At 40.5% G+C, this 21506-nt stretch overlaps 2 protein-coding genes and 1 long non-coding RNA gene across 6 annotated transcripts; 1 reads left to right on the forward strand and 2 right to left on the reverse strand.

The window, feature by feature from the left end:
* Positions 1-544: 544 nt before the first annotated feature.
* Positions 545-3940, forward strand: LOC116391574 (uncharacterized). The gene is made up of 3 exons (XR_004213252.1): positions 545-1084; positions 2466-2683; positions 2861-3940. It is a non-coding gene; the product is annotated as an uncharacterized LOC116391574 (long non-coding RNA).
* Positions 2604-14180, reverse strand: prr14 (proline rich 14). 3 transcript variants are annotated; one of them, XM_031862302.1, is made up of 11 exons: positions 14059-14180; positions 12784-12812; positions 12519-12688; positions 11275-11437; positions 11130-11189; positions 10416-10456; positions 7083-9896; positions 6866-7007; positions 6535-6644; positions 6105-6173; positions 2604-5041 (listed from the first exon to the last, which is right to left on the reverse strand). In XM_031862302.1, exons 3-11 carry the CDS (start codon positions 12659-12661, stop codon positions 4750-4752), a joined length of 3834 nt encoding a protein of 1277 aa, XP_031718162.1. In that variant the 5' UTR covers positions 12662-12688; positions 12784-12812; positions 14059-14180; the 3' UTR covers positions 2604-4749. The 3 variants fall into 3 exon arrangements, with proteins under 3 accessions (XP_031718162.1, XP_031718165.1, XP_031718166.1); XM_031862305.1 differs by having other exon boundaries at positions 12784-14180; XM_031862306.1 differs by lacking the exon at positions 2604-5041 and having other exon boundaries at positions 5704-6173.
* A 1637-nt stretch (positions 14181-15817) lies between these two features.
* On the reverse strand, positions 15818-20219 carry cd2bp2 (CD2 (cytoplasmic tail) binding protein 2). Of its 2 annotated transcripts, none has more exons than XM_031862147.1 (7): positions 20194-20219; positions 19746-19824; positions 18515-18650; positions 18001-18158; positions 17337-17919; positions 17168-17253; positions 15818-16080 (listed from the first exon to the last, which is right to left on the reverse strand). In XM_031862147.1, the coding sequence occupies exons 2-7, from the start codon at positions 19818-19820 to the stop codon at positions 15970-15972; spliced, it is 1149 nt and encodes a 382-aa protein (XP_031718007.1). In that variant the 5' UTR covers positions 19821-19824; positions 20194-20219; the 3' UTR covers positions 15818-15969. The 2 variants fall into 2 exon arrangements, with proteins under 2 accessions (XP_031718007.1, XP_031718008.1); XM_031862148.1 differs by lacking the exon at positions 20194-20219 and adding an exon at positions 20092-20159.
* Between the last annotated feature and the right edge of the window lie 1287 nt (positions 20220-21506).

Genomic DNA, 21506 nt, shown 5'->3' on the forward strand with positions numbered 1-21506 from the left:
TTAAAGAGAGGCTAACAGGAGTCAAGGATGCATCCTGTTGTTTGTCTGGGCCGATGCATTCAGATAAAACATATCCACCAGTCCTCGTAACTCTGAGAATGACCAAACTACACTATTACTCTGAAACTGTGCCAGCAATTAACTAACGCAAGACAAGGCCAGTTAGCTGTTACAACACTAATGAATCAACCAACATGCTCTTTTGCACTGTGCTGAAAGATCCCGCCGTCTATGAAGGCTGCCAGAGTGTACAGTGGGTGGTGTCAGCTCTGAAAAAATGCAGTCAGGTAGCCATGAATCACTGAGCAAAGGGGGAGTATTATGTCTTATCTGGGTCATAAAGCAGAGACTAGAAAAACAAGAAGAGCAAGAAGTGTATGTCTCAAAGAGATATAAGTGACTGAGAAATGAGCTGATATGTGGTAGATAAAAACACATCTGTTTGTTCTCCCAGGATCAGTTACAAAACAATGAGGCAACTTGAAATCTTTGTCCGTTTCACCCTAAGGCGAGACGAACGCTGACACACCTTCCTCAAGTACTCAGGAATGCGGTCTGGGAAAGAAGAGAAGATTGTAACAATGTACAGACTGTAAACAAAGAAGAAGAGCGGAAGCCAAACCTGCAACTACACAGGACGTGACAGCTACTGGAACTGAGTGAACGAAGGGTTTGACTTATGTGTGGGAGGGAGAAAGAGCAAAGGGAGAAAAATACTTCCCAATAAATAGGCGTGAAAGTTTCACACAACAGTTTCCTGCCATTCAACAACACACAGCACCGGGCGTTCACAGGGACCGGCTGGGCCTCGGAGCTGTTCGTCTTTGGGACTTCTACTACGATGACGGCCGCTGTGTTTGGATTAAACATGTGTGGAGAATCTTAGCCAAAACTTTCAACTTTTAAAAGGAAGAAGCTTCATGTGAAAGCAGTCACCTGAAATTGGACTTTTGTTTAGGGGACGCCTGTCAATACAACTACCTGCCATCTCAATAGGACTTTAATATCACTCTGAATCACCAACTGGACAACTAAGAACTCACTGAAGGAGTGCACTCAGACTGAGGATTTAAAGTTTTATCAGGTTTGTACTTTAAATAAAACAATTACTCGTTAAATGAGGTTTAATTGTGCATCATCGGGTGAATGCGACGTTCTTTATTCAAGTTGTATACTTCCTTTTGTCTGCTAGGACCAGATTACCATTTTGTTTTTCAGTTTTTACAGAACAGAAACTTTAATCATTCTCTAACACACATTAGGTAATCCTCACAAGTTTCTCACAGCCACTACTTTAATGATTCACGGGCCTGTGGAGCATTACATGGTGACTATTATTAACCCAACTCTCTGCATTTGTCTCGAGGTGACAAACACACAGAGCATGCTGGCGTGCCATGTACAGCGCTTTGATAAAATCAGAGATTAGATTCATTTCTGCCATTATGACAACTTGCCAGCCAAGTGGGAGGTTGTGTGATCGGACAAATTTTTCAAGCATTTTTTGTTTTTTTTCTAGTTAACAGGGAGCTCTTGATGACATTACGCCATCCAAAGGCTACTTTCTGTTTCATGATGGAAACACCCAGTTCACAAAAATTCCCATGCTCACTATAGAAAGAGCATACTGTGGGAACATTTTTGAAGAACATGTTGAGGCTTGTGGGGGACTTGTATTTTTAAATTCTTTAAACTGAGATCGTCTGGCCTTGCCAGCACTTTAGGCAACAGTTCAGTCAAACTCAGGGTAAACGTATCAAACCTTATAGACCTTTAATACAAGGTGGTAGCTTGGGAACACATCGCTCTGTTTTTAGCATAAAACATATCAGCAGCAGGCACCACAGGGCCGTCAGTTAGGGGAAGTAAGATTTCTCAAGGAAATCAAGAGAAAAACCTTTGAGCCGTGTTGAATTACACCTGGACCGATTCTTGTTGTCATTATGAGCCAAAAGAAAAACATGTGGGCAAAGATTAGTCTCATTATGAAGGGACATTATATGGGTCTTATTCAGGTTTAATAATCGAGAGAGACGCTGACATTGTGACATTAAACAGAGTGAGTAATCAGAATGTAAACATGAACATTAATGGAACAGAAAAGATACTACCACCTATGAAATGAGTGAGAATCTGTCCCGTTATGTCGATATAATCTGAAAAGAAACTACACGAGTGTTCCTCACAGACCTGGGGCATTAAAGCAGACACATTTTAATTAATTAAACATTTACCTACAGGGCTCGTCTCGTACATAAAGGGTGAAGTCAGTTCCTTAAATGTCACTTTATCTTGAAAAACAAACAATTCTATCAACTGTGAACAAAGTTAAAACCATAAAGCAGCCACTCGGACCAAACCTACAGGAAAATTGCTCTTTGCTTTTCAACCATCATTTGCATATTTCTCACTAATATGTTGTTTTTTAGTAATTTTGGCTTTTCTTAATATCTTATGTTTTGCAGAAATGTCTAAGTCGCATGAAGCGGCGGGGGAGGAGGAGGACCTCCCACTGTACACCATCCCAGGAGAAGGAGCCACACAAAATAATCAAGCATACATCAGCAATGGTCCGGGCGCCGCCTCCTTCTGCGATGACCAGCACCACAGGAAACTCGCCATCTGCAGCATCATCTGTGGGATCTCCTGCATCGGAATCATGGCTCTGATCAATTCAGTCAAGGTACTTTTGAGTCAAAATGTCAAAGCGGCACATTCCACGCTCCTCCACATAACGCTTTCATGTTCACCACATACTCCGGATGTTCTGGTCTGTGGTGCTTCAACACAAACACAGTGAACTGAAAGGAAGTTTGGCATTGAATTTAAAAAAAATGTTGTCTCGTCTTTACCTCAACAGGCTGAGACAGCGGAGGATCCAGAGAAAGCGGCGCCGTTTTTAAAACGGGCAAAAACGTTTGGCATCATCTCCATCGTGGTTTGGGTTTCCATTCTGGTTTTAACTCCCTTGCTGATAGTGCTGATCTCGTACCTCCTCACTCTGGGAGACTGATCAACTTTGAACAATGGCTACAGAAGTCAACCAGAGGAGTGACTTTTTGGATGTTAATGGAGACGGACAGTACAAAGCTCCTCATCAACTACTAAACGCCACGAAGAAACATAAAACAGACTGTTTTCTTGTGCTGATGACGTGACCCCTGTCCCAGTTTACACTATTCTACTTACCGTACTCCAAACCAGGTGTTGTGTTTTTTATGAAAGGATCAACCGCTCTAGAAAACAGTATAAAAAAACGTTACAACTTTGTTATATGCTGTAATATTTATTTAACAATATATGAACATGGACAATTCAAAATCGAAACGACCATATAAAAATCCAGCAGTGCCTATAGTTTGAGACATGACACTATATGACACATATACATTAGAAATGTCATTCACCAATAAAGACCCAATCCTTAATATTACAATTTAACATACTCATTCTGAGATAATGTATATACTACAGATACTACAAAAGTTAATAAATTACTCCATCTGTCAATCTAAAAAGTCGTGACATTAACTTGTTCATCAGGGATTGGGTCTCTACTGGAGGACATGCATGTGATGGCAGTGAGAACAAGATCCTGCTCTTATTGACAACTTTACCGTGGCAATATTGCATTGTTACCATTCTAGCTGTATTAATGTCAAATGTATCAATATGTTGTACTTTTATACAAACAGAAACTATTTCATAATAAAAACGACTTTGTGCTCCGATTTGTTTGAAGGATCTTGACCCGCCCTCGTAAAAACAATTACCAACAACATCTATTTAAACATTTTACAGTTAAGGCAATCTCGTCGAAATTTGGCCAACAAGAAAAATACATACATGAGCAGTTCATCCAGAAGTTACATTCGCAATACAAATATAGACGGCACGAAACCATCCAGAGAACCACAGGTCATTTAAAGCCAACCAGCAGTGGAATCTCAACACCGTATTGTTTCCAAGTTATATTTCATGCAACATAAACCTCTTCAGCCACGAAATTTACACAAATAATTGAACAATTGAGAACTGAGCTGAGTAGAATGATGAACAAGTGCTACTTGTAGACACACTTGACAGTACATATAAATCACAGACAAAAACTTGGTTGTGAAATTGGCAGAGGCGAATACAAATCTCTTGCTGGCATGGAAAAAAGTTATATTCAGCATGTAATAAATCAGCTGCCTTTATGGATTATCTTACAATAATGCTGCAAGGTCACGACTGCTCATGTAAATCCGATGCATTGTGCATTTAAGAAAAGAAAACGGCATCATCACGCACCCAGGGAGGATGTGCAGATGTGAAACTCCGGGTAAGTCTGAGATTTAAAAAAACAACCGAATACTGAAAATGTTACGATACCGTACAAAGTGCTTAAACCGAGAACGTTTGTTTCTCAACTGTTTCACTCATCAGATGGAAAGCTGCCAGGGGAAAAATGGACGTCGGAGGTTTACTGTCAAATCAGCAACTTACTGTGTGAATCCTACAACCACCATGTTTATAACCAACTTCTATGAGGGAATCCCCTCCGATGCTATGATGTGTCGTTCTGCAACTTGCAGGCTACACATGTTACAGAACATAATTCTTTAATAACAACTTGTCACCACAACAATCGGACACAGATTGTGCTGATGAAGAAAAGCGCAGAGGTTGAGAATACATTAGAAACAGTCGTATAAGCAGAATTATCTCCCGCAGTGGTTTTCTATTCTATGGCTGCCAAACAATCTGTCAGCTGTCTGTCTGATCATTTATCAACCACAGACTGAGCTGATCGAGCCTGGCACAGAGAAGAGAGTCCACATCCTGCACGCTGAGGGACGGCTCGTCTTTAGGGAAGCACCTCCGTCTCGTCCTGGAAGAGGACATACCTGCTTTTCCAACACCAACAAGTGGCTTCTTTGGTTTTCTGACCTCGCCGGCATCCAGGAACTCCAGGAATCGTTTGACACGCCTCTGGCCGTACCAGGACGAGGAGCCGTCCCGGCGATTGAGAGGCACCTCGAATATGGTCTCCAGCCGGCTGAAACCAGAGTAACAAATTCTCATCAATGAGTGAGTTCATACATTAGAACCCAGCATATCAGCAGGTGAAGCTGATTTAAGTAACTAATCTTTCCTCTGGTGCCACCCTCTGGTCAAAGCTTTGCTCACTAGCAGCAACAATGTAAACTCTAGTTGCGTCCCAAATCCATACGACACCATATTTTCAGCCAGACAGCCACTTCTAACGCAAAACTGAAATTATGCCATTGACAACAATAGTAATTTTACCTCAGTCCACAAAGTTGCTGCCTCCATCGGTTAGTTTGGTTGTGTGAATCCGAATTAACCTTTTAAAAACACCAAAGTCACACAACAACAACACAAACTAACTAACAGATCGAGGCAGTGGTAGACCAGCAACTCCAGTGTTCTGCGTTGGTAAAGCAGTGAACATATTGTAAATATAGCACACACTTAGACTGATGTTGATTTCTTTTAGGAGTCTATGATAAAATAAGTTTTGCTCCTGTGTTGGTACTCCTGTTTGTTTATACAAACTGGGGGCGTGCTGAGTTTGACAGCCATGTACTGTCTGTCACAAACAGACTATGGATAAGTACCTGATACAACCCTGCTTCACAACATCCAAACTATCCCTTTAAGTATGTTGACATCCTGTCAAGTGCAGAAACGGTATACTACAAAGATGTAGAATATGGAATTAGGACACAGCATGTGCCTCCATTGTTTACAGCAAGGCTTCAACAAATCCCCTTTTACACATTTTGTGTTGTAATCCCATACATTTCAATGTTGAGCAATAAATTATAGAAAAAATGGATTTATATTTATTTATTATTTGTCTGACTCCTTATTTAAAAAGGGAACTCTGCCGCTCCATATGTCCAGGGACACAACGTCGAGCTATCATTTATTAAGTTTGTTTTACTGTTCCAAAGTCTAAAGGGAAAAGGTGGTGAGGCTGTAATATGTGTTGTACAACTGTTTTTATATTTGGTAAAGATTAATGAACTTTATGAAATACCTATTTTGTGTGTGTGTAGTGTTTATATGACTCAATGTTGTAAAGTTGACCTTACCTTTCAGGGGGTTTGCTGAAGTTCTTATTGGTGTAAATTTCTTCCAAACTAAACTCCTTCTTTTTCAGCCTGTGGTGCAACATAAGAAGAAAACACTGTTACAAGCAGTCTAAATATGGATCAGAGTGTTCAATAGACAACATGTATTGACAAATTAACCCTCAATGGCAGATGAACGATCAAAAGTGACCTTGTATATTTATAATCAGCAGACCTTTTACCTGTTGTACCTTATAAACAAGTCAATATTCCTGAGCTAGTGCGTTTCTGCTACCGAGACAGGGGAAAATATAAATCCCTAGAAAGCTGTGAGATTCAGTTAAAAGTACAAAAGAAGAAACCGACTATGTGGACCTTTGAGCGGAGATTCATTTGTCACACACATTGTTCTCTAGAGTGATCTCCCCCGCTCATTTATTTGGGTATTTACCTGATGGGTCTGGGCAGGCCCATGGGTGTCAGGTTGTTCTGAGGTTTGGGTAAAGTCTTCCGAATTCTTATAGCTGACACTTTCCCTCGTTCCTCATGCTTTTGCACCACCTGTGATGATGAACAAGAGGATTGGTAACCTAAATCGTTCTGAAAGCATTGCAAAATATTTGACAAAATGACAAATGCCAGTGTCAGGTCTTTAAAGTGCTGATTTTAGCATAATAAACAGTCCAAAAATGTAAAAGGATTCGTAATTAAATGATGCTCGACAATGTGTTATTACACCTTTAGCACAAGATGTCATTATATTGAAGTGAAATGACATATACCTTGATCTCAGAATCAGACAAAGCCTTTTCTTCTCTCAACCCTACGTCTTCAAACTCCTGGCTGGATGAGCTTGTGTCCTCGCCATCATCCTCCTCTTCGCTCTGTTGTCTTCTCTCCATCTCACACGCCAACAGATTCCCACTGCAAAGACACCAAGAGGGAATATCAGCACAGCATCGTTTTACATATTATAACGGATCTTAAAGAGAGTCTTACCTGCTACTATAGTCCAACGTAGTAGAACTAGACGAGTCAATTCTTTGGAGGAATACCGTTGGGTATTTTGGAGAACAGGAGGCGGGAGAGGAAACATGACTGGAGGTACTGGGGCTGGTGGTAGCGCCTCTGCTGTCGACCTTCATGGAGAGGAAAGCCAGGGGGCTTGACAGGAAACAGGAAGCAAGAGCGGTGAGGGAAGAGCTGGGAGAAAGTGCAAGACTAGGAGACCACCTGTCGTACGGGAGGGATCTTCTGGACGGGTACACCTCCTTACGAAGGCAGAGCGGGGCGATCTCCCGCTCCACTTCTACACTGGAGACCGTGTGTCGGCGAGCCCGCAGCAGGGACTTGTGGGCATGGTGGACGGGAGTGTGGGAAGACTGGTGTGTTGTGTGGTTCCTGCTGTGATGGGACGAATGCAGAGCGGAAGTCCAGGAGGTGTCGTGGACACGAAGTGAGGGGATCTCTGGGCAAGAGTAGCTGCGCAACAGGCGCCTTGACAAGTCATTTCCTTCTGAGTGAGAACTTGCTGTAGCCAGGTCTGCATCGTCCATAGTGATGGACTTGGTCACCTCTTCACCTTTACATGTCCTGCTATGCAGAACCCTGCATCTTCTCCTTTCTTTGTCTGCTCTTCTTGGCTTCATATTAGCCCTTCTTGCAGTGATGCTGCTGTGGTTACTGGCTTCAGCGTCAGTGGGAAATAACTCCTCTGATACAGAAGCAGCACTCTTTTCTTTCCCATTGGTGACGTGCTTAACTTCATCGTTTGATTGTACAGAGCCGTTTAAATTAGGTTGGGAGGACGAAGGAACAGGTTGTTGAGTACTTTCAAAAGGTGTCATTTCAAAATACAAAGGGTCCATTGAGACTTTACCGTTGCCTTCATCGGGCTGGTTTTCTTTGGCTATCAAATGACGGTCATGGATACACTGCTTTGTCTCTTGAGTCCCACCTGATGCAGACGATTTAACAACCACTTTAAAACCCCTTTTGGTTCTCTTGGACGGCTGGGCCAGTCCCGTTTTCGAGCCATCCTCTTTTTGAACGCACTGAGAGGCGTTCAAGACTGTGGGCATGAGATCTAATGGCTCTGTTGATAGTGCAGAGGAGGTAGAAAACAAAGTGCTGTCTGATTCTGGAGTTGAGCTAAATTGGCTCGGCGATTTCCGTTTGACTGGTTTCTTGTTGATATTCCGGGGCTTGCTTGTGCTCTGGAGCGGCTTTACAGTGGGACGGGTGAGGACTTCTGAGAGCTTTGCCTGCTTGGCTTGTTTTGTAGAGGTGATAGCCGTGCTGGTTTCCAGTTTCATACGGTTATCGATGTTTACTTGAGGTTTACCACGGTCTGTTCTGGTCCTCAGCTCTTTGCACGATCCCCTGGGCTTCTCCTTGCTGCTGCCCTTTAAGTTATCCTCTGACACACCACTGCCTTCATCCAGTGAGTAACTCTCGGTCTGTGTGATTAACACGGTTTCATTTATTGTAGCAATTATTTCTTGTCCATTTTTTCCTTTCTTATTTGCTCTTGTTGAAACAGACGGCCTTTTTCTGACAGGCTTCAGCATTTCTTCCTGATGTACAATGGGATTTGTCGACACAGCTTCTCTTCTTGTTGGTCTCAATATGCCAACATCTGAAGCCACATTTAATAACTCTCGTCTTTTTGTACATGCATCTGCTGTTAATCTCTTCCTCTTCACAAAGTCTTGGGAATGGCAGTCGAGGTCCACCCATCTCTTTGCTCTCCCAAGACCTGAAGCGGAATAAGTTTCAGGGTTCAGCTGACAGTCCAGCTCCTGAGTATTCAAAGAAGGCTTCAGTGTTCCTCCATTAGCACCGTCACTTAACTTTTTTAGGTGGCTGGGGCGATCCAGACTTTCTATTTTCCTGCCATCATCATCATCATCATCATCAGGCTGAGGACAGTCAGTGTCAGGCTGAGCATAACAGACGGAATCAGCTTTGTTTGATTTCACTGAATTCACGTGAGAAACCTGCTCACCACTAACCTCAGACTCTTCCTTTTTTACTTTAGATGTTGAAGTCTTAGAGGAAACTTTCTTTACTGAACATTTCCTTGGCAGTGGTTTCAGCTGGGCAGCCAATTTGCCTTTCTGGTCCACGATAGCACCAGAGATATTTACCTTGTTTTCATGTGAGGCACTTATATTGAGAGAGGGCTGTAACAATATCGAGGACCTAATAACGGACCCTACAGATCCGGAAACGTCCTCAGAAACAATGCAGGGTAAGGGGCTGCGCTGCAAAGGCACAGAATCAGGAGAGTTCTTTTCCTTTTGGCTTATTGCACATTCATCCGCCCGTTCGGAGCCATGGGTTGGCAACTCTACATCGAACAATAATCTTTTTGAATATTTAAGAGCAACAGTTTCTGCATTTGGTGCACCTTCTACTTCACTGAGCCTCTCATCCTCACTTTGTGCTGCTGAAGGAAACACATCACTTGGCGCCGAGTGTTCACCATCAGATGCTCTAGTGGGCTGCAGCTCAGGCTCGTCGGGTTTGTCTGGAAGGTCCGTGCACGGTGGAGGACTATTAGCTCTGAAGAGTTTAACGGGACTCATGACTATCTCTGTGAAACTGGCCATCTTGGACTTGAATGACTGAAACAAGGGGCCGATCACCCATCCCTTTGGCGGGGACGCATTTTCAAAAGAGTGTCCAACAGCCAATCCCCCCCCACATGTATCCATGTCAGGTTCCGTGGTGTCAGGATTCTGTGTGGTATCGACAGCAAACTGCTCGACCACATCTTCTTCAGTCTCTGGGCTTCTCTGGTCGATTTGCCTAAAAAAGTAAAAAGTAAAACGGGAAATTAGACTTTCAAAAACAGAAATCACAAGACAGAATGTGTCATTATGTCAAATAAAAACACCTACATATAACTTTCGTATGATATGGTGTGTATAAAACGTCTTCTATCAGGCCGACCTCTCTCTAGATCTCTGTTAATAAATCTGTTCCACAGACACGATATTGTAGCTCATATGGAAAACTACTTGCATGTCTGCATCACAGACTCTGCTCGCATCGCTTCTCTAAGTTATTAGTAACTTACTTGGAATTCTGCTTTGTTACTTTTTGACCCACCTGCCGAACCCGTCACATTTTCTAGTAACCCTAACCCAAAACCGTCCAAACCCGCGGACGGTTCAACCCACACATCGTTACTGACCACAGTTACCAGCAGACAGTTTTTCCAGATAATTAAAAACATCCAAGTAAACAAACACCATATCAAGTATAAAATCAACTAAATGATCATCATGCATACAGGAGCTGAGAAGACTTTGCTATAACACTTACTTATTTTGGCGCTCTGCTGCAAAACTCTCATCAAATCCATCCTGAGAAAATAAATACATAAACAGTTTACAGTCGTTTTCAGAAAATTAAGCAGAGTTGTGCTACAAGCAATTAAACAACCAACAATAAAACTCTAAAATGTTGCTTTTGTGAAAAAGCATTAACGTCTCTTTTTCCATTTATAAAAGGAAAAAAAAGTCGGAAAGTTTTTCAAACCTAATTCAATTTTGATCAAATTTAAATAAAACACTTTGCGTGAAAGAAAAATGTATTCAACATTTTCGAAAAAAATTGGTTTGGTACTTTGGAAATTATAACAGCCAATTTATTCGATTGTTTATTCAGTCATTTGTGTGGATCCTGAAACACTGGTGCTGGTTCACCTCTACAATGAAGACACATGGCATCCTGTATCCATCACGTTTATGCGCTACTGGGTCACAATAAGACACTCGATTGCTCGTCTGTGTCGGATGCAGAAGGCCGTGAAGGGAGATTAAAATCACTCAATTAACCCTCACACCCCGCTCACTGTACCGGTCTCCAATGTTGACATACACAGACGTAAAGAACAGCTGCTGCACAAACAGATCACTCACTGAAAGCTGTATTACATGAAATATACCATCAAGGGCATGCAGACAGAGACCCAACAGAGACACAGAGGGTTTAGCTGAGTGTGGAACATCTAGAGCAACGAAAGACATAACTGACCTCCTTTTGATGCTCATGTTCATGCGGGCCTTCAACTCTTTGCTGCTTGGACTGTGACACCTACAAATCAGAGAGACGCATGAGCAGTGACTCGTCAGGTTATTGAAGAGGCCCTGAAAAATATGTTTTTAAGTTTAACTCTTACCATGTTTGCACCCTCTCTTTGTCTCTTTGTGGGGGCCAGATCCTGTCTGGGTGGTTTCTGGGCGGCTCCGTTGTCTGTGTTGCTCTGCTTCTTCGGGGTTTGTGGTCGGATCTCTTGAATGCGGCCACTGAGTCTGTGTCCAGATATTCCATTTTTCGCACAGCTGTGAATCAGGAAGTCAAGTCAATATGCAGTATACGGAATTAATGTTAAGAAGTGACAGCTGATATAATAGCATGCCGCCACTTCATTCTTCATTTTAAAACAGCGAAAGCAACGATCAGTGACGCCTAAAAATGAGAAGCTGCTCGCTGAATGCACACTGCTCTTTTCTACTTTGAGAGAAGCGATAACAGATTAGTTACTGTCGGAGTTTCGTGAATCGGTGTGTTTCGCCAACCCGGGTCAGAACAGAGTCACTCACAGGTGCAAACAAATCACTTTTCACATTCACACGCTTTGATTTTCCCTTTGGTACGCAGTACACTGCACAGCCTGGCTGCCATTACGCAGGCTGAGGTGGACCAAACAGTTCAGTAGAGAAAGGATCAGATTTTGATCAGCTGTATTTTAGCTGATACCGATACCTTTGGATCGGCTGGGGACATCCCTAACCTGTACAAGTATCAGCAACAAAATTACTTAAAAATACATTATCCTCACCAGAACCATCTTAACTTATGACCAACATGCAACACATCAAGCATGAATATTCTAATTAGTCATTTTGATAACCTTATCTGCTTGAATGTGATAAATACTAGCCCACTGTAAACTTTCTGAGCATGTCTTACATATGTTTTTGTGGCGACTGAAGGGAACAGACACACTTAAAAACACTTGCAATAATCCTTCAGCTGAGGTGGGACTGTTAACATCGACCACGTTATTTCAAATTAAATGTTACAGGTTGCCTTCGTGTCTCTGTGCTGCTCGTCTCTATTGGTGACTGAAGACACTTGAAAAAAACCAATTCAGTCGTTTGTAATCGGGTGCCGAGACCACAATGTGCTTTGTAGACATCTAAATGCATGATGAACAGCAGCACACCAGATTAATTCAAATGGAGAAAATACATTTTCATAATCTCAGCACTGATGGAAATTCACATTTATCAGACTTTTTCCATATATGTCACATTCTTGTATGTCCTAAATCATTCAATCCATAAAGGGGAAAAAACAGCAAGGAGGGGAATAAACACCTACAGCAAAAGAAAGCAAAAGGTGCCACAAGAACTATACCTGGGAGTGACGGAGGAAAGGGGGAGGAGAGGTGGTGGAGGTTCACTGTGGGGAGGTGCGCTACAGAAACTGTTTGGGGGAATCGCACATTCATCCATTGGACAAACTATCTGATGGAGGGAGTCAGAGGGATAAGTCAACATCCCCTTGCTCTCTCTTTCTCTCCTTGTCTGTAAATAACAAGGGAAAAACAAACAAACATGCAGGGTATGAAATCAGTATGAAAGGACTTCGAAAAAGGTCTTAGAAATGAAGCTTCGCTTACTTTTCTGATCTCTGGGACGGCGGTTTATTCTGAAATGAGGAAACATCTTTTAATAAGTTCCTTTTCAAAATGGAAAAATATTCATTGGCATATATACAATGTCAGGAAATAGTGAAAAAAGGCCCCTCACATTCCTCTTAAACCCAAGGTGACTCACATACAACTAAAGAAAGCCCTCAAATCATAGAAGCTGCAATTAGGGAATTTTGGCATAATAGCTTTACAAATGACCATGTCAATTATTTGATTATCAAAATAGTGTTCGGTTGAATAGATTAATTGAGACATTTTCACTATTTTCTGACATTAGACCAAACAATGAACCGATGTGCAAATAATCGTTAGTTGCAGCCCTAAACCAAAAGTGGCAAAGCAAGAGAGAAACGAGACTAAAGTAAAGATTTAGATAAACATTGACACATTAGAGAGCATTCATGAGGAAATTAACTCATTATAATAGAATTATACACAAAGTCAATGAGGCTGAGAGAGATCTCTTCCATGGAGCCAATTAAAATGTTAACATATCTTGTAAAAAGGTTTACATTTGTTTGTTTTTTAAACAATAACTTTCTGGAGGGTCATGACAAGGAATACATTTAATGTACAAGTATGGTGGAGGTTATTGTCTATCGTGAAAATGTTGGTTTCGAGCTTTATTTAAGATTGAAGCAGTGATGCAAAACCATAGAAGACGTTTATCGTCAACATCAACACAATAAAGATGTTGTGAGGTCTTTGTGAGTCATAGTTCACACACACAAACATGCACGTTAGTTACCGTTAGACTAGCTAATCATCTTGCTAACTAAACTGACTTAAAAACATATTTTATAGCCAATTAGATAGCAATGCATCTCAGTGAATGTTTTCAATCAAATGGAAGCGGCGGTTCGATTTCAACTGCGCGAGGTCTAAATGCTGGAATGGACAGTTTCAAATTCAAACTTTTAACGCGATATGTGAGCTAACGTATGTTAACATTAGCCAACGGTATTCTTCTGTTATTCATTATCGTAAAAAATATTGTCAATTAAAAACACTTCAGCCACATCTGAGCGGAGCTTTACGGTGACTCCGTCAACACTGACGCCGTTATTCACACCGTGTGTAATATAACGCTACAGTTTCTGCACCGGGGAGTAGTCGTAGCCCCGGGGAGCTGTCATCTCTCCTAACGTTTGAGTGCTCTCTACGGGGTAACTAGACATACCCCGGGTTTAGCACGTTGGTTGCAAACGGTTATCAAGGCTGAAGCAAAGTAAACACACTTACCAGAGACGTTAACGTGGACCACGGGCTCGTATTCCGACCCTCACCGTAAACAACGCATGCTGAACGGTGCCTCTACAGCGACTCGCAAATGTATCCGTTTTTACGAATCCAACAACCAGACAGACGGATGGACCAATCACAGCGCGAGTTGCTTTCCCCCCGGGAAGTCTTGTTGAAATCTGACCAATCAGAGAAGACCTTGAGTACGTCGTAGGTGGAAGGTGGCCAATAGGTGAGCGACGATAAACGGCTAAATAAAAAAATGATAGTCTTCTTTATGTCCTCGGCTGACCTACTATCTGTAAAGCCCCTGAAGACCCACATTTAAAATAATGAATGGCGTTGGATGTTGACAACATTAATTAAGAGCACCTTATTCACAATAACATTATCACCAGTGAAAACGTTTTGTCACACAGATGACGTCACACTGATGGATTACTGAACGGGCCTCGTAATGAGTGTTAACGTTTGTTGTTTTAAAGTATTCTACATCTCATACATTGATACAAAGAGACGCAAAACTACTAATAGGCCTCAACTGACTACAAGGACGGAAGACAACTAAACGATTACAAAGAGACACAAAACTATTTCAACACACAAAAAACGATCACAAAGTGACACAAAATGACTACAAAGAGACACAAAATGGCTACAAACATGACTACTTTCAGTCCGGGGGTCTTGCCCTTATTTAAAAGGGTCTGGGCAGATTGTCTCATAACCCATCTATGATTAAACTACAGTTGACTTGTAACTAAATTGTTATATTGTTTCAAACAAAATTGAATGGTAACTTCTGTTATAAATAAAAGATATTGTAGTCACACATTAAATTAAATCAATGTTCCACAAGTCAAATTTTATACAAATCACTACTTTGGGTTGCAATTTACAATTATTGTTTGGTCTAAAACTAGAGCACATGATGATTAGTCATGAACCTAAAAATATTCAATTTGCTACAATGTAAGACAAATAGAAGCAGCAAATTTTCACATTCAACAACCTGGGAGCTTGTTTAAAGTACTGTTATCTGCGCACTTTATTTTATAGTAAATTTTAATTTGTTTGCACTGTGTTGATTGTTTAATGTTAAGCACTATCCACCATGTAAAATTCCTTGCACGATGTGCATCATACTGTGGCAAAATAAACAGTTCTGATTCTGATTAAGAGTTTGGTATTTTTGCTTGAAAGGTGATGTAAATTAGGATTTATTTTCTTTTGATCAACTACTTATTACACAGACTTGTACTGTCAAAGTTCAGTATGTTATCTCATCACTACTGACATAAAAACACATCCAGCATACTTAGAAGAATATTGAAAGAATATAAATAATTTGAATTGGCCGGATATTTTATACGTCTTATATTTTATAACACTGATGCATCTGTGACTATATGCAAACTAGATACAATCTAATAACTACCAAAGGTATCCAGCGGTGAATACGTGAAGCTGTGTTTGACATTTCTGTATTCTATTCACTGAGAATATGAATTTCTTCGCAGCATATGTGCCATTCAATACAAGCTAGTACAGCAGTATATTTTCCTCTCAACAGTAGTAAGTACACAAGTGAGAAACACTCAAAGTAACAAAATAATTCAAATAAATGTATAAAATATAAATGTGTCAATGTTAAGTGGAACTTCACTAAATGATTAGAATTAAATTTGTTCTCATTGACGCATAAATGAAAGTGATTTGGTTCTAAGAAATACAATAACAAAGACAGAACAAATGTCTGATAGCAACAACACATACATGAGTTATTTATTTAAAAACAATGTACAGAAAACAAAGCCCCTGCTAAAATGATAGATGTGACACCAAAGCCACCAAACAATGAAAACGTTTCATGACCGTGATGGTTGCGATTCATTTACTGCTGGACAGAAATCATGTATACAGCTCAAAATCTAGTCTCTTGGAGTTGTAGAACTGAGTTCCCTTCTGGTCGATCCTCTTGCAGTAAACGCCGGTGCTGAAGTAGCCTTCGTCCACCCAACCCTGAAAAACAGACAGTGAGAAGATTAAAACCCACCTGGCCAGATCTGATGTTAAAGCTAGAACCAGCCTGCAGCCCAATAACCTAGTAAACATAATGGGATTTACTAATAAAGGTACATAAGTATGGAGGAGAAAAGGAGTACCGGCACTGAAGCAAAGTAATGTAATACTGTGGATGAGAGCAGCAGCAAAACGAATATTAGAAACCTAAAAAAAAACATCAGTATCAGTTTGACTGTACGCTTCTTCAAAGAATAGTTTTGGCCCTTAACCGTGTTGTCAAACAGCTCTTTTCAAAAGGAAAACTGAAGCCGTTATCAACGCTCTCTTCAAAACAACGAGACTACTTTGACTCATTTTACCTTCAGAAGAGCTACTGGTCTGCCGCTGACTCAAGCGGTTAGTTTGTTTGTGTTATTGTGTGACTTTGGTGAATCAGACCTAACCCTTAAAAATATCACGGTCACACAATAGCACAAACTAAAAATAGTGTACATTTAAACTGATATTGATTTTTTTTTTTTTTTAGGTGTCTTAAATAGGTCTACAGCAGTACATTGCTTTGCTGCCGTGCCGGTACTCTACCGTGAGTAATACACTGACTGTGGTTAAGTACCTCACACAACCTCACTTCAATACATCCAAACTATCCCTTTAAGTTTGTGCATGTACTTGATCATACTTTAAAACACACATACATTTCTAATATGACCATAAACATAAAAACCTGAACTATGTCCCATTCCATACTTGAAAACATCACAAATAAACAAAAACGTTATTCTAAGAATGTACACCTTTATGAATATAAGTTCTGAGCTCTTGCCTGAACTATAACCACAATTTTCTATAACTATTTTTAAAGTTACTGTGTTTCTTTCTTTACTTGTCATGTTTAAGATAACAAGCAGAATACCAAATCCATACTACATATTATTTCCAATAAACATATTCTGTTTTAAACAATCATCAAGTATACTCAAAGACTTTAGTACACATCCTTATTTCCTTCCCTTTCGAGTGAGCATTTGTGGATGTCATAATCAAACTGGTACACACCTAAAAACTCAAGAACTGCATTGATTACCTGCATCTGCTGACTGGTAAAAGGGCCGAAAATCTCCGAATCCTCCTTGTTTTCCCATTTGTACTCCCACATCACTTCATCGCTCACTGAGAGAAGACAAAACCGGATGAAACAAAACAAGATATTTTGTACTATTGAAGGAAAATGCATACTAGTAACGCTACGCCACCTATTTTGTCTTCTTCGTCCTCCTTTGCTCTGCCTGTTTGCGTCTCGTCAAATTTATCTGCGAACATATCAAGTTCATCTTCTTCCTCTTCACCACCTTGGTTCTTCTCCACAGCTGGTCGCTTGCTGCTCATGCTCTTCATCAAATAGGCCAGTTTTTCATACGTTTGCTGATAGATCTCAAACATCCCAGATCCGACCAATCTGTCAGCTAGTGATGTGAGCCTGTCGAGCTTTTCTGTATCCCGTTTGTTCTCCTCCGTGGGTTCACTCTCCTCCCTCAGCTTCCCCTTCTTCCGTCCTCCAAGGCCTCCTAACCGACGGAGCGCTGTGGCGACCGTCTCCCCGGGCAGCAACAGTTCGACCACAGCTTCAGTGAGCTGGTGCTGAGTGAAGGACGCCAGCGGGTCCTCTGCAGGCTCCATCTCCTCCTCTTCGTCTTCTGCTTCGTCGTTTACTTTGCCTGCCTGCTTCTCTTCTCTCTGCTTCTCTTCCTCAGCCTCATCCTCGTCACCGGCTCTGCGTTTCCGTTTGGCTCCAAGACCTTTCTTCTTTTGCTTGAAAGGTTGCTCTTTTACTCTCACCTGGAGGAAGCAACTTACATTATTGCACATTGCTTGAAACGTTTTCAGAGATGACTCAAAATGTCACTGAAATACAATTACCCAATCAATGTTGTCAAGCCAGTTGTCTCTGATCTGTTCTTCCTTTTTGATGAAGTAGTTTCCCTCAGAGTCAAAGTATCCTTCCTGCATCTCCTCGTCCAGGTTGAACGGTGTGATAGAAACTCCCTCGTCATAGTCGATTGTCGCTCCCTCTTGGCCTAAAAACGTAGTTAATGTGGTCTCAGGTGAATTCATTACTGATAAGACACGTTTCGGCAAAACATCACCTTGCTACATTCATGGCACTTTTATGTTGCACGAGTGGACAAAAAAATCTCCAGTGGTAAAGAATTCAGGCGCTTCTTGTTAAGAGCTTGCTTCCTTAATGCTTAATTCAAATTTGTATGATTGGGAATCACATAGATTTATACTTGTGAAGATCTTGTACATATATAATCATTAGTGTATGTTTGTATATTCAATAAGTGTATATATGTTATATTCAAGAAAGCAAGACCACCTCTCTGTCATCTATCACTTCATAGTTACAGTTCAAATGTTTAAGTATACATACCCTCCACGTCATCACTGGCCAGAATATCGTATTTGTTGCTGCTGCTTTTCGTCTCTTCCCCTTCATCCTCTTCGTCGCTATCAAGGGAATGTTTGCCCTTAAACCTGGAGCCTGGTCCACTCACAGCCTCGCAGATCTGGTTCAACAGTAGAAAAAGAAAAGAAAAGTAAATATAACATTAAAGATTATACAGGCATCCCTTTTCTTGCTTGATTTATTGACTTATTTCCATGTCCTACCACCACCGTCATTGATTTAGCTTCATGGAATGAAGGGACAGAGGATCCTGCACCTGTCTAAAGCATTCAGCAAGAACAGGCAAACATGACAAACTCCTCCTTACTTTCACTTTGATGGCGATCAAGCAGAGCTTCAGAAGTCATTACTACAATCTGTATCGGCCTCACTGGACCAAAGGCAATCTGGTGCTGGTTGTTAATGTCTTATAAAAGGTATTTATTTTCACCTGTGACCATTTAGTTGCCAAATGATATGGTTGCAGTGGTGGAATGTAACTAAGTACATCTACTCAACAACTTTTTACTTCTATTCACCACATCTCAGAGGTAAACATTGTACTTTTTTTTAGTTACTTCTCAGATTAAAGTTTTTTATCCCCTTTCTATTCAGTGAAAACCTCATAATTCCAGATGTATTGATATTGAATGTTTGGGATAAATTTTATGCGTTAATAAACTATTTTAAAAGCCTCTTGGATCAGCTGGAAAATGCATCGCCACAAAGCTGAAAACCAGGCTGTTTGTCTGAGCTCATGAAGACTTTCTAGAGATGCATGGTTCTCACAGGACAGCGAAGCTACAAACATATGATGATCTTATACTATAAGATCATCATATGTTTGTAGCTTCCTATAAGACTTATAGGATATGATGCATTGCTGTGGATTAAACTATGCAACAGCATATAAAGTAGTTACAATGAGCACAACTTTAAACATGTGACATTAATGCAGCAGTAATAGTATTCACTGCACAATGACTACTTTTTCTATCCATACTTTAAGGACATTTTAATGACAATAACTTACTTTCATACTTTTACATAAGTACGGTTTTGAATTCAGGACTTTTACGTGTGGTGGAGTAAAGGGTCGAAATACTTCTCCCACCAATGATTGTAGGGATAGTTACATCCATGCAGCCCTAACTAACTAACTAGTTAACTAACTAACTAACCAGTGATGTACTTAGATGTCTCGTGCTCACGTTACCTTTTTGTTTGGGAGCTCGTCATCCAGCTCTATCTCTTCGTCCCCGTCCTCAAACGTAACTTTCCTCTTCGGCATGGTGCTACACGAGGGAAGACAGGGCCTCTGTTATTACTCACACGCTGCTAACTTTGTCTTTGTGATATTAGTTTAGTGGCTTTATAACACGTCCACACAGTAGGTTCCTGTTACGTTGTGAATATGAGCGGTTAACACACAGCTCGTGTTAGCTTTGTTGCTACAAATGTTAGCCAACAGCAGCAGCGCATGCAGAGCAAGTAAAGCATTTATCACAGGGCAAACTCATGTTAGAGGCGAGGTTACGTTGAGTTAACTCTTATAATACAACCTCTATATTACGTTGGTGTGGAAATATACAAACAAGGCAAACGCATTGATATTTAGCTGGAAAGTGTGTCAGGACCTGATCAAAATAATTTAAACGACGTACGTTTTCGTTTCTTCTTCGGCTTTTTGTTTTCTTCTTCTTCGGCTTCTTAATGTCTGCACTTGTTAGTAAACAACGACAAGGCGCATTACCGCCACCACCTGGTGAGAAGTGTGGATCGGATATGTACCACACGTTTAAAATCACAAATAAAAATCCTGCATTTCATATATTACTTACGTAGTTGTGCAGTTTTACAAGCAAATTATTGTTTGACTTGGCCAAACATCTGAGTCACTATTTTCTATTCTGTCACTATACAACAGCTATGGAAGAAAGACTAGGCATGGTTTTATTGGTATTAGCCAGACTTTATTACAGTTATTGTCATGATAAATGCAATTTGTAATATTTGACTGGAGTTCTATAATTCAGTGTATTTGGAGTAACAGTATGTTCCTGTTTATCCGTTACTTGGGGTGACACTGACAACTGCTAACTCTGGCGGAAGAAGAATTGAGGTAACTTCGGTTAAGTAAAAAATATCACATACAAATTCTCTATTGTAAAATGCTATTCTGAAAAACACAATATATATGTATTGTGTTTGGTACTCAATCTTTCTTTATATATGATTTGTCTCAATTTTTAATTGGTTATATTGTAAAATATAGTATGAAGATGTTATCGTTTCATAATGAGAATGTAATGCTTGATGACCAATGTCCATGACTGAAATGTTGTTCTTAAATAAATAGATATTCAAAGGCAATGACAGTGTGCAGGAATTCAACACATAAACACGAACACAGAACATGTAAATTCTTGGCATTCAGTTTTTGGCTAAACCTTTGACCTTAGGTTTATTACAGCCCCTGATCCAGTCTGTGCAGACACGCTGCACTGAATATAAATCCCTGTAAATCTCTTCACGTTTGACTATTTTAGATTTTGAATTCCCTGAGGTCCTTGAGGATAAAAAGGATAAGTGTGTGTCAAAAATAAATACAACTGGAAAAAATGTAGCAGCCCATTTTCAAGAGGTCATGTTTCCTTACTTTTAATTTTTACTTATTCCAATATAGAGAATAATAGAGAGAGAGACAAATTCGGCCATGACATTGCTTTAAAAGCAGAGAAGGGAATTTGACACAACTGATATTTTATCATAAACAATTATTCATTATATCTGAAAATAAGCTGCACATCTCCCTGAAGAATCACCCATCTAAGGGACTTTTGCTCTACACACCACCAGAGATTAAAATAAAACTCATCTGAATTTTAAAAAAAAAGTAATTTAAAATGCAGAAGTGAGAGAGCCGAAGCAAACACATCAGACCTCCACTTCAACATCCAGCGTCTCACTTCCAGGT

Source organism: Anarrhichthys ocellatus, unplaced genomic scaffold (genome assembly GCF_004355925.1).
Source record: "Anarrhichthys ocellatus isolate YVR2014 unplaced genomic scaffold, GSC_Weel_1.0 scaffold26, whole genome shotgun sequence".
Classification (NCBI taxonomy): Eukaryota; Metazoa; Chordata; class Actinopteri; order Perciformes; family Anarhichadidae; genus Anarrhichthys; species Anarrhichthys ocellatus.